The 15,310-nt window shown below is 37.3% G+C and overlaps 1 protein-coding gene across 4 annotated transcripts in view; it reads right to left on the bottom strand.

Moving 5' to 3' along the window:
- ppm1lb (protein phosphatase, Mg2+/Mn2+ dependent, 1Lb) overlaps positions 1-15,307 on the bottom strand; it is a 30,474-nt gene extending 15,167 nt beyond the window's left edge. Inside the window, exons 1-3 of one of the 4 annotated variants that reach the window (XM_051129884.1) lie at positions 15,209-15,307; positions 14,817-14,922; positions 9,001-9,043 (exon numbers count right to left, since the gene is read on the bottom strand). In XM_051129884.1, the coding sequence (XP_050985841.1) occupies positions 9,001-9,018 (18 nt within the window). In that variant the 5' untranslated portion in view covers positions 9,019-9,043; positions 14,817-14,922; positions 15,209-15,307. Of the gene's footprint in view, positions 1-7,521; positions 8,475-9,000; positions 9,044-14,816 lie in introns of those variants that run through there. The other 3 variants (XM_051129883.1, XM_051129885.1, XM_051129882.1) reach the window with 3 other exon arrangements.
- Positions 15,308-15,310: the final 3 nt, after the last annotated feature.

Raw genomic sequence — 15,310 nt, 5'->3', positions numbered from 1 at the left:
CGTTTCTTGGAAAGTTACATTCAGTTTTATAAAGTTACGTTCATTCTTATTGGCACAAAAATAATCCCATAGACTGACTGCCACTTTCCACATCTACAGTGGTTGCTTGTAGGTCTTTCTTAGTTGTCCTGTCCTTTGTTGTCAGAAGTCCCTTCCCTGAGAAAATGTGTAATTTTTGTCCCCTTTTTCTTTTGTGCAGCAACTTTTATATGGCCTTGCCCTCGTTCGTGACTCTTTAGTGCTGCGAGACCCATGTTACCGGCATCAAAGGATTTCCTGCAAAACTTGCAATATGTCCTTTGCACATCTCATGATACTTCTCCTAGCCAGTCCCTGAACTTCTTTCCATTCTTCCTTAAACTTGCACTGTCTCTCTGACATCTGTGTTGCTTATTTCTGTAATTCAAGATCAGAAGTGTTATAGATGCCTTGTTCTAATTTTGTCTTAATTTACTGTTTATATTATTGACAGTATTCAGTCATTAGGGGTTAAATGGATCGTAGTTGATCCGTAATCCATAGTGATCATGAATTTGAAGTTTTAAAATAAATACAATTTTGAATAGTAAGAAAAAGCTACTTTAAAAATTACACTAAAACCACCAGTAGGTGCCATCAAATAACAGTCTTAATGAGTGAGTCACCAGAGTCATTCGTTTTAAACGATTCATTTAAGAATGAAGCAAATCACCATCTTTAAGAATGGGTCATTGAATCACATTCTCAAATGGTTTATTCAAAAATGCAGATTCATTCAGAAATGTAAAACTAAGTTTGTTGTTTTCATTCACATAAGAAATAAATGACGTGACTGAGGAATCAATTTGTTCTTCGCGCGCTGTCTGAAATGTGTGTGAGAGAGAGAGAGAAAGAGAGCGGTCGTGTGCATAGAAAACTCGTGCGGGTAACATTACCAAATTATTTCACCACTTCTCGCTTTTCAATAGTTTGAAATCGCTTGAGTGTGTAAACGAGCAAGACAAAACACGTACAACTGATCTGATAAACTTTCACTCTGTGATGGTCCGTATGGATCACAGAACAACTATGATCAATTCAACCCCTATTAACAAGGTTAGGTACGTGCTTACCGGACAACATTTGCTGAAAACATTTGAGAACTTAATTTCTAGCATCTGCAACCGCCAACACAAAACAGCGTTTTGTGCGTTTATTTCGTTAAATACCACTGGTTAGAGCCCTGCATTTCAGCCTGTCCTGACAGGCCCCAGCTTGGTTACACCCCTAGGGCCAGGCTTCAGGATAATTTTCAGGTCACAGCTCACAGGTGAGCTCAGGCCTGTCTTAGGCTCCTTCTTTTTATTTTTTAGACATTCATCAGTTAAGGTGATGAAAAAAGATGTGCTGCGCTGGGTGGTTATCCTGGTAATTTGGCACACTCTCTGTCAGCTATTGAAGCAGCATGAACAAGGTCAGTCTTACGAACCAGTGGATCTTAACTCCAGTCCTGGGGACTCTCTGCTCTGCACATTTTTATGTCTTGTTTAATTAACACACCTGATTCAGATCAGTCATTAGGAAAGAGCTCTATAACCAGAACCAAGTGTCTCAGATAAAGGAGACATAAAATGTGTACAGCAATGAGTCCCCAGAACCAGAACTGAGAATCACTGTTATAGACCAACACGCCAGTCAACATGCCCTAGTGCACATGCATCAAACTCCAGTCCTGGAGCTCCAAAAATCTCCAAAACACCTGCCTGGAAGTTTCAAGTAATTATGAACACCTTGATTATCTAGTTCAGTTGTTGGAGCTAATTTCTGCAGGACAATGGCCCTTCAGGAACTGACCTTGACATCCCTGTCCAAGGCTGCCTGTCAAGAGGTGACAGAGCTCATTCTCATTTCTGGCCACCTTCATGACTTTCCGATATACAATTCACTCCCCACCAGGAAGGAGAAACTGCTCTCCACCACTACTAATAGTCTCTCAGATACAGGTTTGGAGTGACATGACACACAATAAATTCCATCACAGACCCCTATTATGTATCCCTGTTCAGCCTAAAGTAGAACAGGACCCTTCCCAGGCTCTTGCCGTTGCTGCAGAGGTCCAGGAGTTGCTGAAGAAAAGGGAAAACAGAACCTATAGATACCCAGGATCCATCTCACGGGCTTCTAATCAAAATAATTTTATTGTACAGAAAAAGGATGAGATTTTCAGACCATCCCCAGCAGACAGTTGAACAGACTCCTCAATCACTCCTTCCTTTCTACTAGGGCTATGCAAAAAATCAGATGTGATTATCAAGCTACGCAATATCGAGTTCAACATCAGAGGCGATGCTTTGATCTGATGGCAGTGAACTACGGCTCTGTGTAGTAAATGCCACTCCACCTGACAGCATGTGATGGAGATGTACGAATAATCACAGAACCAGCATTACTGACGAGAAGCACATGATAATCACATCCGATTTTTTGCACAGACCTACTTTCTTTTTTTTGTTTATATTTATGGGGGTTTTGCCTTTATTTGATAGGACAGTTGAGAGCAGACAGGAAAGCATTGGATGAAGAGAGAGGGGCGGGATCGGCAAAGGACCTTGAGACGGGAATCGAACTTGCAGACAACACAGTTGTGCTATGTGTCGGCACACTAACGACTGGGCTATCGGTGCCGACCACTGCACAACCCTACTTTCTATGCATTATGTGCGGCATTTTTGAAGCCTGGCATGATGTTCACCTCTGAGGACTTAAAGGATGTGTATTTTCACATCCCTACTGCAGGCCACAACAGTGCATTTCTGCAGTTCACATACAAGTACTGTGTTTCCTTGCTGCACTGGAAGCACTGCAAGATGGCAGTCTGTTGATTCTTACATTTCTGAATGACTGGCTGCTATGTGCCAGGACACAGGACACATTGGCAGGTGGTCAATAACACACTGCTCCAGCAGGATAAGAAGGACTGTGGCAGCTTCTTGGCCTTCACACAGGGATGTCATATCAACCTTTTGGAGTTGTGGGCAGTTTTTCTTACCCTGAGGCATTCAGGTAGAGACTCTCAAGGAGTCGTGTACTGGTGCAAATGGACGGTACCACATTAGTGTTTCTCATGCATCATCAAGGAGGAAAGAGGTCTCAGCTATGCTGAGACACAAGCATTGTTGCTTTGGGAAAAAGAGAATTCCTGTCAATCAGAGTGATGCATATTCCTGGTAAGAGCAACAATTTGTTGGATACTCCAACTCAAGGGATTGGTGCCATAAGGCTGTGGTTCAATCAGTTTAAGAGAGACACACAATGGAGTCCAGTGGACTTCGTTGCCAGCAGGACAACAACACATTGTCCCCTATGGTTTGTGGTACAGCAGGAGAAGGGGCACTGTGTGCATAGCACTTAAATCGGTAATGCACATGGGATTTCTAGATAGTGCTCCAGAATGCCTTAAGAGCATCTTGAACAAGCTGACATTAAGAATCTTTCTATGAAGACAACCTTCCTCTTGGACATAACATCAGTCAAGAAGGTCAGTGAGTTGCCATGTCTTCTCTGTGAGTTTACAATGCCTTAAGTGGGGTAACATGAGGAACAACAGGTTATTTTTTGGCAGAACGTTGCCAGTTCAGATTCTTACGCTGATCAATCACTTTCCTTCATAAAACCTCAGTTTATCATCAAGGGGTACAGGTATTCATTTTTTTTTTCTTTCCTGCACCTTCTTTTTCGACTCTCAATTATCAAGGACCACATTTTCATCTTTACAGTTCAACTGAAAAAAGAAACTTACCTACTTACCTTGGATGGCCTGAGGGTGAGTAAATTTTTTGGTTAACATTCATTCAACAATTATTCAGAATTATAACAGTTACATTATTTCTGGATAACAAGTGGTTTTTATAAATTATTAAAGAAAAGCATGATGTGATTACCGAACCGCTACAAAACAAAAAAAAAAAAAAAATCAGTAAAAGTAACATAAGCCTGTCCTGTACCTATAAATTTAAACTGGCAAAATTAAGACTGAACATGACTAAACAGCTATCTACTAATAATCAAGCCAATTTACAATTCATTTGGTTTTGGTTTCTAACTAATATTTACTTACAAATTTACTTAAATAATATTCACAAATGAAATGAAAATACACATATCGACGTGTACCAAAACTGAAAGTATAGGTATCATGCTCAGTCTGGAAAAAATTGGTATTGGATTATCACCAACAGCGGTACCGCGGCTGTCACACCAATATATCATGTAAGACTGTCACCCACATACTCACCCACACATCACTGAAGGCTCACCAACACACACACACACATCCATCCAAACCAGCACACTTGTCCAAAAGCTCACCCAAATATTCACATCCCAGACACTCGCCCACAGGTCGCACAAATGCTTTCACACACTCAGATACACGTTACCACCCACACATGATCCAGACACTCTCCGTCTACTCAAATGCATTATGGCATGAGATACTCTGCTCACTTGGTTCACCAGCAGCAGACATTCAGACATTCGCTAATTGCAAAAGCTTAACCACATACTCACACACACCATGACACCCACATTCTCATTCACACATTATCACACGTGCTTAATGCTCATCCACACTCATCATCCAGACGCTCACCCACACATCATCAAAAGCTCACACATGCTCATCTAAACACATGCACTCATCCAAATGTTCACACTTATGCTCACCCACACATTCATCCATATACTCCTGAGGCCTGAAATGACATGCAGGACTGTGCACAATTTTACTCAGTTCTGAAAGTTCTATGTTTGTAATGTGCACAAAGCATTTATTAACTGTAACAAATGTGCTAAATGAATATGTTCATCAGTTCATTTACACCTTCAGTAACCCAAAACTTACACACTCACACACTGTGAAATGCAACAACATTTCAAAGCTCTATTCTGGAAATAGTTTTTCTATCACTCTGCTCACATGCTCTGATATTGACTTTTTATTTATTTATTTTTTTCAGTAAATCACTGAAAACATACTGAACTGACTCAGTTAACTAAATTAGTAAAAATGTAGGTTTCATGATACATTTATAAAACGTTCAAAATCATTGCAAGAGATTCACTGAGACTTGCTCATGAATTAAGGAAAATTCTACATTTATCAATTCTAATCAACAGAATCGATTTTAAAATGAAAACAAAGGTGCCTTTTTATCTAGTGTTGCACAGATAAATTTGGTAGGTATTTCCAAGATTATATTAATGATAAAGGATTACACAAGGATAATGTGTATCTTGCCATAAAAAAGTCTCTTTGTACAATCTGCTAATAGTGTTTGAAATTTATTGTGGAGCATCTCTCTAGTAAATCTTTTTTTTTTTTTTTTTAATGTAAGAGTCTTGTTTGAGGCAGTAGCAGGTAAACAAGATTCTTGTGCAGATGTTCCACATTGTTCCCAGAGTTATAGGAAATAATATTCTTTTGTGTGAACCAAAATTCGGTTTACTCCATTTCCAAAACTGCCATGAAAGCAATAAACTTTCATTTAAAATAAATTCATTGCAGCAATAGCACACACCTGAGCATGTACTACACATGGCTCTCAACCATCAAATAATAGCAATCAACACAGGCTGCAGCTCAATCTACCTATTATTACTATTATATAGTATATACCTATTATAAACTAGTATTTAGTCATAACACCAATCACCAATTAAGAAAACAACCATTATGATCATACACAACAAGATTTTTCAGTAGCAACTCAATGGAAACGTGTCCGAAAGGGGCCTTTTTTTAATTTTGTATCACCACTTTGTTGAGTAATGGACTCTCAAATATGCTGCTGAAAAATACAATACAATATAAAAAGGAGGTGCAGGAGCAATGACAGAATTTACACTTTTCTTTTTGGTGTGTTTTTCTATACATTGCAAAACTGTTTAAACTGTGCTTGAGAAGTGTTCTGCCTATATAATATAATTTTAAACTGACCTTTGTTTTTACATTTATTAAGCCAATCATCTTTGTGCTACATTAAAGAAATACATTATGTTTGATTATGTATATAACTGGTGGATTTTGAGCTTCTCTGGGTTTAATAACAGACCTTCAACAAGCTTATTCCTGTCTGCCAACCAATTATTTAGTTCAGTTATATTATTTAAGCTAAACGTGAATACATGTGGTAAAAACCAACACAATTCTTAAATGAGCAATGGCGTGGTTTGCACATCATGTAAACATTATTGGTGAAAACGCAGATGTACTTGGTGACTTTTCAGGTCAGTGTAGCAACTGCACTGTGAGCACACTCTCACACTCTCAAGACGCATTCACTCTGGTGATATAATAGATAGAAATGATAAATAATACTGCATTTTAAGTGTCATTATTCCTTTGAGTACTCTGACAAATAGACTAAATTGCACATTTCTAAACATAATACACTCACTTTGGACTCATTATGAGGACTTCACAACAAAGTATGTTACATAGTTAATAAGCACTCTAGTTATTACTAATCCAATTGAGTTTGTTCAAATCTGCTGCACTGGATATATGCAGTAAGTGTTTAGATAATGCACACTGTTTTTGGTTCACACTGATGTCATTACCAGTTGGTAAGTGTTCGTTTGAAGGCGGTGATGGAGCCGTGAGTCATAACTGTGTTGATGATCAAAATAAACAAACTCGAATTGCCCTGTTTTTTTAAATTCATAGACAGAAACACTGAACTAGTATGACATTAAAATTGCCACTGTATTTTCAAACATCAGCAGAGACTTTTAAGTGAAGCAGCATTTGCTGAAAGTAATTTTACGACTTTTAGAACACGACTCCCCAACCCTGTTCCTGAAGATCAACCTTTAGTTCCAACCCTGATCAAACACACATGTCTGTAATTATCAAGTGCTCCTTCAGATCCTAATTGGTTGGTTCAGGTGTGTTTGATCAGGGTTGGAACTACATTCTGCAGGAAGGTTGATCTTCAGGAACAGGATTGGGCAGGCTATTTCAGAACATGAATATATGGTGAATATTGTTCATCGAATAACCAACACCACACCAAATGAGACCAAATCAGCTCTGTGTGTAAAAACATCTGCAAAAAAAACCCCAACAACAACAACTAAATAAAGATAACAAAACAGTGCGCGTCTGTGTCTGTAACCCAAAAAACAGCTACCTTTTCTCTTAAAGCTGTTCCGCACAAACGCAATATAACTAACTATTAACTATGACTTTTGTCTCAATAAACGACTAATTTGCTAGTTATAAATAGTAGATGTTGAATTTAGGTATGGGGTGGATTAAAGGATCTAAAATTTGGCCATGCGTAATAGGGCATATGGGCAATATGTGCTTTGTAAGTACTCATTAACAGACAGTATGCTAGTAACATGCACACACTGCTTTAAATAATACCTTATTTTTTTACATCCTTCTCCAGTAAACCTGTTTTTAGTTAGCGTTTCAGCCTATCGCTTGTAAAATCCTAATGTCAGCAGACACAAAGACAGATGCATGCACAGACCGAGAGACAGACAGATGTTTACCTCCCCTCCATGCCCATCGAAGATGCCAAAGATGGTGGGATGGCTCTTGTTGAGTGCGTCCGTGAGAATGTCAAATCTGTCCTCCATGTGATCCCTCCTGCCCTGGATCGAGTACACTGCTGCACTACTGCTCTTGTACTGCCATGTCTTGGAGAACTCCTCATCCAGCGCGTCCAGAGCCGCGCGCTCGTTCTGCATCATCTCGGCCACCTTGCCCTTCATCATGTTCACCGCGTCGCGGCTGGACTGCACGATGGTCTTCACCTCATCCGTGTGGAAGAGGAAACTCCAGAGAGCCAGACTGACACAGAAGAGCAGCAGAGTCTCCGGCCGCAGCAGGAGATAGCGCATGATTCGAGCCAGCAGAGACAGCAGACTCATGCTCTCCTCTCGCATGCACACACACTCTGAATTAATGACGGCAGCACATCAGAGACCCGTGCTCTCCTCCAGCACACACACACACACTGCGCTAATGACGGCTGCAGACATCAAAATCCTGTTAATGTCAAGACTTCCCCTTCGAAAACGATTAGCAGATGCAAGTTGTTTTCTTTTTAAAATAACAATCAGATGCAACGCTTTTCTCCCTTCCAAAATGGTAAATAAATGGCGTGTTTAGTCCTCCGACGCGGCAGCGCGTGCAGGTGTTCTGTGTACCGTGCGCGCGCATTGCGCGTGCTTGCAGCTCGGAGCTGCGCTCTTTCTTGTGCGTGCGCGTCTATTTGACAGAATCAGATGCCGGACAGACAGGCGTTCATCGTCAGTCCTAGAGATGCGTTATAAACAGCTGCAGTGTCACACTTTGACACACAAGAAGATGCTCTCACACACGTTTATATTAATTCCACTACACCTCTCTTGAAAATCCACGAAACCAAACAACCTTTCAAAATAAAAGTCCGAGCTCTGCGCTGGAGTAGTGAATGATTAATAAAAACACAAACCACAAAACTAAGTCCGAGTCTGAGTGTTTACCGGGATGGTAACTGCACTGGGAAAAATATGTAAATGAAAACATTAATTGCAATTAATCGCTTCCAAAATAAAAGTTTGTGCTTGGGTAACATATATGCGTGTGCTGTGTATATTTACATTTATACATAAATAACCAAAAGTATTTAAGAAACAAATGTAATATATATTTATGTATAATATAAATTATATATAAATATGAACACATGTATACGTGTAAATATTTCTTAAATATACACATACGTTTGTGTATTATAAATATACACAGCACACGCACCTGTTACATAAACACAAACTTTTATTTTAAAGGTGATTAATTGCGATTAATCAATTTTACAGTATTAATTTACAGTTTAATCAAACGAATTGTTGAAGATTTGTTTTGACCAGCTTACTAAATAAATATGGATATAAAATATTATTTTGATTTGTAATAATTTAACTATGTGAGAAAGAGGTGAAAATATGAGAGAAATATAAACAACTACCCATGAAATCACTTACCAAGTACAACAGGGCCATTTCACGAAATCGGTGCCTTTTCCACCTGGAAAAATTAAAAAATAAAATAAGTTTAATCAATATTTTAAACATCCATGAAATGAAGACACCTTAAAATGACAAGAAATTGTATTGTGTCATCAATGTAATTTATTGTTATGACTATTAAATTATTACAGTCTTAAGTGATGAAGGATTTTGAATGTGTTTAGTACTACTGTAAGGTTAACTCTGTTTGTTTTAAATTTGTTTCAAAATGAACAGTTGAAAACACCTTCAGAAATTTAGAAAAGTATTCAAATGTAATCAGCTACATTTATAAAGTAATTGAAATAGTAACACTACTTATTACATTTTAAATAGGGTAACTTGTAATCTGTAACCATTTTACATTTACCATAACCTTTCCAACGCTGCTCTTTCCAGTAATAGGCATGTTATTTTACATTTTAGGTTCATTTTGAGCACAGAGTAGGCAATATGCTTTCAAATATAATTTGTTGCAAGTGTAAATGTTTAGGTAATTAATATTAATATTAATAACAGGGCTGACATGAAATCAGGGCACACCAATAAAATTTATATTTTATAGACAAAAAAAAAAATGCATACTTATGCCAAACACATTGCTTAACATTGAGACTATATTTAGAACAATATGCAAATGTGATTTTTATATAATTTTGCCTTCATTTTGCAAATTAAAAGTCCTGCTGAAAAAGAAAAATCAAGTGAGGGACAGGTCAAAACCCTTACCCTTGCCATCATAAATGCTGTTTAAATAATTTCAAATAATATTTAATTTACTTTTTTATGTAATATTGATGAAAGCATAAATAGCATTGTTATGTTTTTAAATTGCACATTTATTTGTTGTTATATTAAATCTGTGTTTGATTATTTCTTAGGGATGCAAAAGGCAACAATTTTGTGGAATGATCCAACATATTAAAGTAAACATGAAATCAAAATTGGCCATTCTTATTTTTAATGGAATAATGCAATGTTTATTGAATCGGTGTGAGTGTGGGACAATAGCAAATGACACAGTCTAAAGATTCAATCAGTTCCCGATGGTCCAAATTAAATCCTGCCCTACATTATTTCTCATTTGAGAAAGTCTGGGTCTTTCACTGATGTCCTCACCTGAAGCATGCAAAGAACAACAAAAACAACACCTATCCAATACAAATCCTCCTTCATGTATTGTTTCAGAAGATGTGTAATAGCGCCCCCTACCATTTACAGTCAAAACATGGAAAGACAGAAGATTCTGTCAATGGCAGGCTGAGTAGTGATAGACAGTATATTGTCAAAACAGTTTACTTGTATTATTACAAACGAATTAAGAAATTGCAATGTGCAATATGATGACTCTGGTAAAGAGAGTCCTAAAAGGGAGGCTCGTGAGCACCCTTCTGAGACCTAAAATGACATGTGAGACACTGTGTGGTGTTGTGGACAGACACGTGCATGTACACACCATTGTAGGTCCACAAGACCACAAACGCACATGAACTGTTCCACTGGATCAGGGCCTTAGTCTCCTGAGACTCATCGTTAGGCCTGTTGCATTGGCCGGACTAACCCAAAATAGATGCTTTTTATGCTAGCATAAAAAAAAAAAAAAAACATTTATGAGGCTGTTTATGTCAGATTTGCTGGTTTAAAATGTGTTATGCGAATTTGACAAAAATGTTTTGAGATTTTGGTCTTTTTGCATTCCAAGATAGGAGTTGGTCTTGCATGACGGAAATAGCTGCTTTGGGACTTCGCAAAATCAAGTTGAGTGCTTTTCAGTTTTACTTAGCTTCCCATTCTTTTGCCAAATTAAGGAGAGCAGATCTATGAGCTCAGCTAAGACCAGCCAACAGCTTAGGCTAAGTTTAGCTGAGGTTTTTCCCCCCCCAGAAGGAACATTTTGTCTATATTTGTCCATATTAAATTAATTTATTCTTTTCTACACTGCGCATATGACATTTATTCATTTTCATAAACTGTCAATATACAGTAACTTTTCAAATGTTATTTATATTTGTGTTTTCAGAAATGTCTCTTTACCAGTGTTGGGGAGTAACTACACTGACCAAAATTATAAACGCAACACTTTTGTTTTTGCCCCCATTTTTCATGAGCTGAACTCAAAGATCTAAGACTTTTTCTATGTACACAAAAGGCCTATTTCTCTCAAATATTGTTCACAAATCTGTCTAAATCTGTGTTAGTGAGCACTTCTCCTTTGAGCACTACTCTAAAATGTGAGCACTACTCTAAAATGTGCAGTTTTAACACACAGCACAATGCCACAGATGTCGCAAGTGACTGCAGCAATGTCCAGCAGAGCTGTTGCCCATGAATTGAATGTTCATTTCTCTACGATAAGCCTTCTCCAAAGGAGTTTCAGAGAATTTGGCAGTACATCCAACCGGCCTCACAACCGCAGACCACGTGTAACCACCCCAGCCCAGGACCTCCACATCCAGCATCTTCACCTCCAAGATCGACTGAGACAAGCCTATTGGACAGCTGCTGCAACAATCGGTTTGCATAACCAAATAATTTCTGCACAAACTGTCAGAAACCGTCTCAGGGAAGCTCATCTGCATGCTCGTCATCCTCATCAAGGTCTCGACCTGACTGCAGTTTTTCGTCGTAACCGACTTGAGCGTGCAAATGCTCACGTTCGATGGCATCTGGTACTTTGGAGAGGTGTTCTCTTCACAGATGAATCCTGGTACAGGGCAGATGGCAGACAGTGTGTATGGTGTTGTGTGGGTGAGCGGTTTGCTGATATCAACGTTATGGATCGAGTGGCCCATGGTGGCGGTGGGGTTATGGTATGGGCAGGCGTATGTTATGGACAACGAACACAGGTGCATTTTATTGATGGCATTCTGAATACACAGAGATGCCGTGACAAGATCCTGAGGCCCATTGTTGTGCCATTCATCCACGACCATCACCTCATGTTGCAGCATGATATGCACGGCCCCATGTTGCAAGGATCAGTACATAATTCCTGGAAGCTGAAAACATCCCAGTTCTTGCATGGCCAGCATACTCACCGGACATGTCACAGATTTAGACAGATTTGTGAACAATATTTGAGAGAAATAGGCCTTTTGTGTACATAGAAAAAGTCTTAGATCTTTGAGTTCAGCTCATGAAAAATGGGGGCAAAAACAAAAGTGCTGCATTTATAATTTTGATCAGCGTAGTTATATGCAGTGGTGTTACATAATTTAATTACAAAAACAACTGTAATACAGTTGCTGAGACAAAATGTGTAATTAAATTACAGTTATTTAAGAAAAAATTAACAGTTACATCTAAATATTCTAAATACACCTACAGATTTAATTGGTTTCTTTCCCAAATTACAATGACTGCTCTAAAAAGAGTTTAGGACAGAAAATAGGACATACTGCATATTCCATAACTGTTTTATTTCGTATTTGGATTAAGTACATATACTTTTCCTGTTTCCTGCATAGTATATCTACGTAAAGATTTGATTTGACATCTATGCAAGATCAGTGATGGGAATAACGGCGTTATAAATAAATGGCGTTACTAACGGCGTTATTTTTTCAGTAATGAGTAATCAAACGAATTACTGTTTCCCCCGATACAACGCCGTTACCATTACTGACAATAAAATGCGGTGTTAGTATAACTTATTATAATATTATTATAATTTTATTTTCAGTTCATCTGGATGGATGCGCAGCGTACCTGTATTTGACGAACCGTAAACGCTAGTGTGAAGGCACACGACTAGCCGTCGCTTTATTTCACACACACGCAAAGAAAGATACAGAGCGAGAGCGTATTATATACCATGCAGAATTGACGCGCTACGTGTAAACGATGTTCTTCGCTGTATTTTCCTGTCAAAATAACGGAGTTTCTTTGGAATTCTTCCGCTTTTAACAACTGCCAATTTCTCCGGTAGTAGGCTGAACTAATGCGCAAACGGCAATCTCATTGGCTGGCGCTCACCTATTATCGTCCCTGTTCTGATTTTAGCAAATCAGTTCGAGCGAACAAAGCCAACGTGATTAATATTCATGAACTTAGCAGCTCATTAATCTTTAGTGAGTTTTATATTGTTATTAGTAGTAGAATTCCCCCTTTTTTATAAAAACAATCATTTTTATACAAACAATATCTTAAGGACCACCACCATTTAAACTGCATTGATTTAACATATTTAATATTATGTATATATATATATATATATACACTACCGTTCAAAAGTTTGGGGTCAGTACATTTTTTATTGTTTCTTTTTTTTTTTTAAGAAATTAATACTTTTATTCACCAAGGATGTATTAAGTTAATAATTAAAAGTTTATTAAAAGTTAATAATAAATAATTTACATTGTTATAAAATATTTATATTTTGAATAAACACTGTACTTTTTAAACTTGTTATTCATGAAAGAATCCTGAAAAAAAAAAAATCACAGGTTCCAAAAAATATTTGGCAGCACAACTGTTGATATTATCCAACATTAATCATTCTAATAATAAATCCGCATATTAGAATGATTTCTGAAGGATCATGTGACACTTAAGACTGGAGTAACAGCTGATAAAAATTCAGCTTTCATCACAGGAATAAATTCTATTTTAAAGTATGTTAAAATAAAAAACATTATTTTATATTGTAAAAACATTTTGCAATATTACTGTTTTTTTTCTATATTTTTAATCAAATAAATGCAGCCTTGATGAGCATAAGAGACTTCTTTAAAGACTATTACAAGTCTTACTGACCCCAAACTTTTGAACGGTAGTGTATATATAATTATATTTGTAAAACTTTCCCTGGTAATTAGTTACTTTTATAATGATGTAACTCAGTTACTAACTCTAACTAACTATTTATGTGAAGAAACTAGTAACTATAGCTAATTACTTTTTTAAAGTATCATGCCCAACAAACACTGTGCAAGATTAACAGTAACATTACTTATTACATTTGAAGTAGGGTAACTTGTAATCTGTAACCATTATACATTTCTAAATAGGGCTGTCAACGATTAATCGCGATTAATCGCATACAAAATAAAAGTTTAAGTCTGCCTAATATATGTGTGTGTACTGTGTGCAATTATTATGTATATATAAATACACACAAATTAATGTGTATATGTATGAGAAATATGTTATTAATATACAAAATGATTTTATTTATATATAATATAAACTATATAAAAATTATAATAAATACATATGCTTGTAAATATTTCTTAAATATATACATGAATGTGTTTGTATTTATATATACATAATAATTATACACAGTACACACACATATATTAGTCAAACTCAAAATTTTATTTTGTATGCGATTAATCGCGATTAATCGTTGACAGCCCTATTTCTAAAGTAATCTTTCCAACGTTGTTCTTTCCTAACCCTAATAGGCATGTTATTTTACGTTCTAGGTTCATTTTGAGCTCAGAGTAGGCAATGTGCTTTCAAATGTAATTTGTTGCAAGCGTAAATGTTTATTATTATTATTATTATTCGGGTTCACCTGCACACAAACTTTCGGAAACCAATGTGGGGCCAACGTGGGTTTGACATGGGCTGAAAAAGGGCTCTATATGGGATTGTCCGTGGGGTCCATAATGGCCCCATGCCAATTGCCCACATGGATTCCATATGGGATTGCACTTGCCACTTGGTGGGACCCAACTGGGAAACCTGTGCAAGACCCATCTTGGTCCCAGCTAATTAGGCCCTGCTATATAGTACATACAAACAATATTATTTTAATTTAATTTAACATTATTAGTTTTAGTTACCTTGAAACCGATAACGATGTTTCTTTTGATCATTCTGTGATAACTGTGCTCTGATGTCTGGTCTCGATGGCTGGAGTAGTGTAATCAGTGTAGCTCGCAGCGCCCTCTGTTGATGAACATGATCACTACACGATTTCTCCAGTAAACAAACCGACAAACGTTGGCATTTTGTAGTGTGTTTGAAGGCTGTTTTGAACTGTAAAACACGGTCACCCTTTTCTTAAATGACCCGTTCTTAATCCTGTAATTGAATCTTCAGATCCTACACAGTTTCATTCCCTTAATACTTTTTATTGTATTTTGTATAAACGCCTCTCTTTCATCTCTTAATCCCAAATACGCAACCAAGATTAAATTACATTATCCGATAATTACCATTGCTTCTGCTTTACCTAGATGTAATGGGAGCTCTATTTGTACATCCAAGTGAGTTCACTGCAACATAATGAAAATAAACACGCAGACATGCAGTGTTGCCAGTGTGACTCGCGTTT

This window comes from Labeo rohita, chromosome 15 (assembly GCF_022985175.1).
Source record: "Labeo rohita strain BAU-BD-2019 chromosome 15, IGBB_LRoh.1.0, whole genome shotgun sequence".
In the NCBI taxonomy this organism is placed as follows: Eukaryota; Metazoa; Chordata; class Actinopteri; order Cypriniformes; family Cyprinidae; genus Labeo; species Labeo rohita.
Note: the sequence above shows the minus strand (reverse complement) of the source record. Positions and strands in the feature narration are given on the sequence as shown.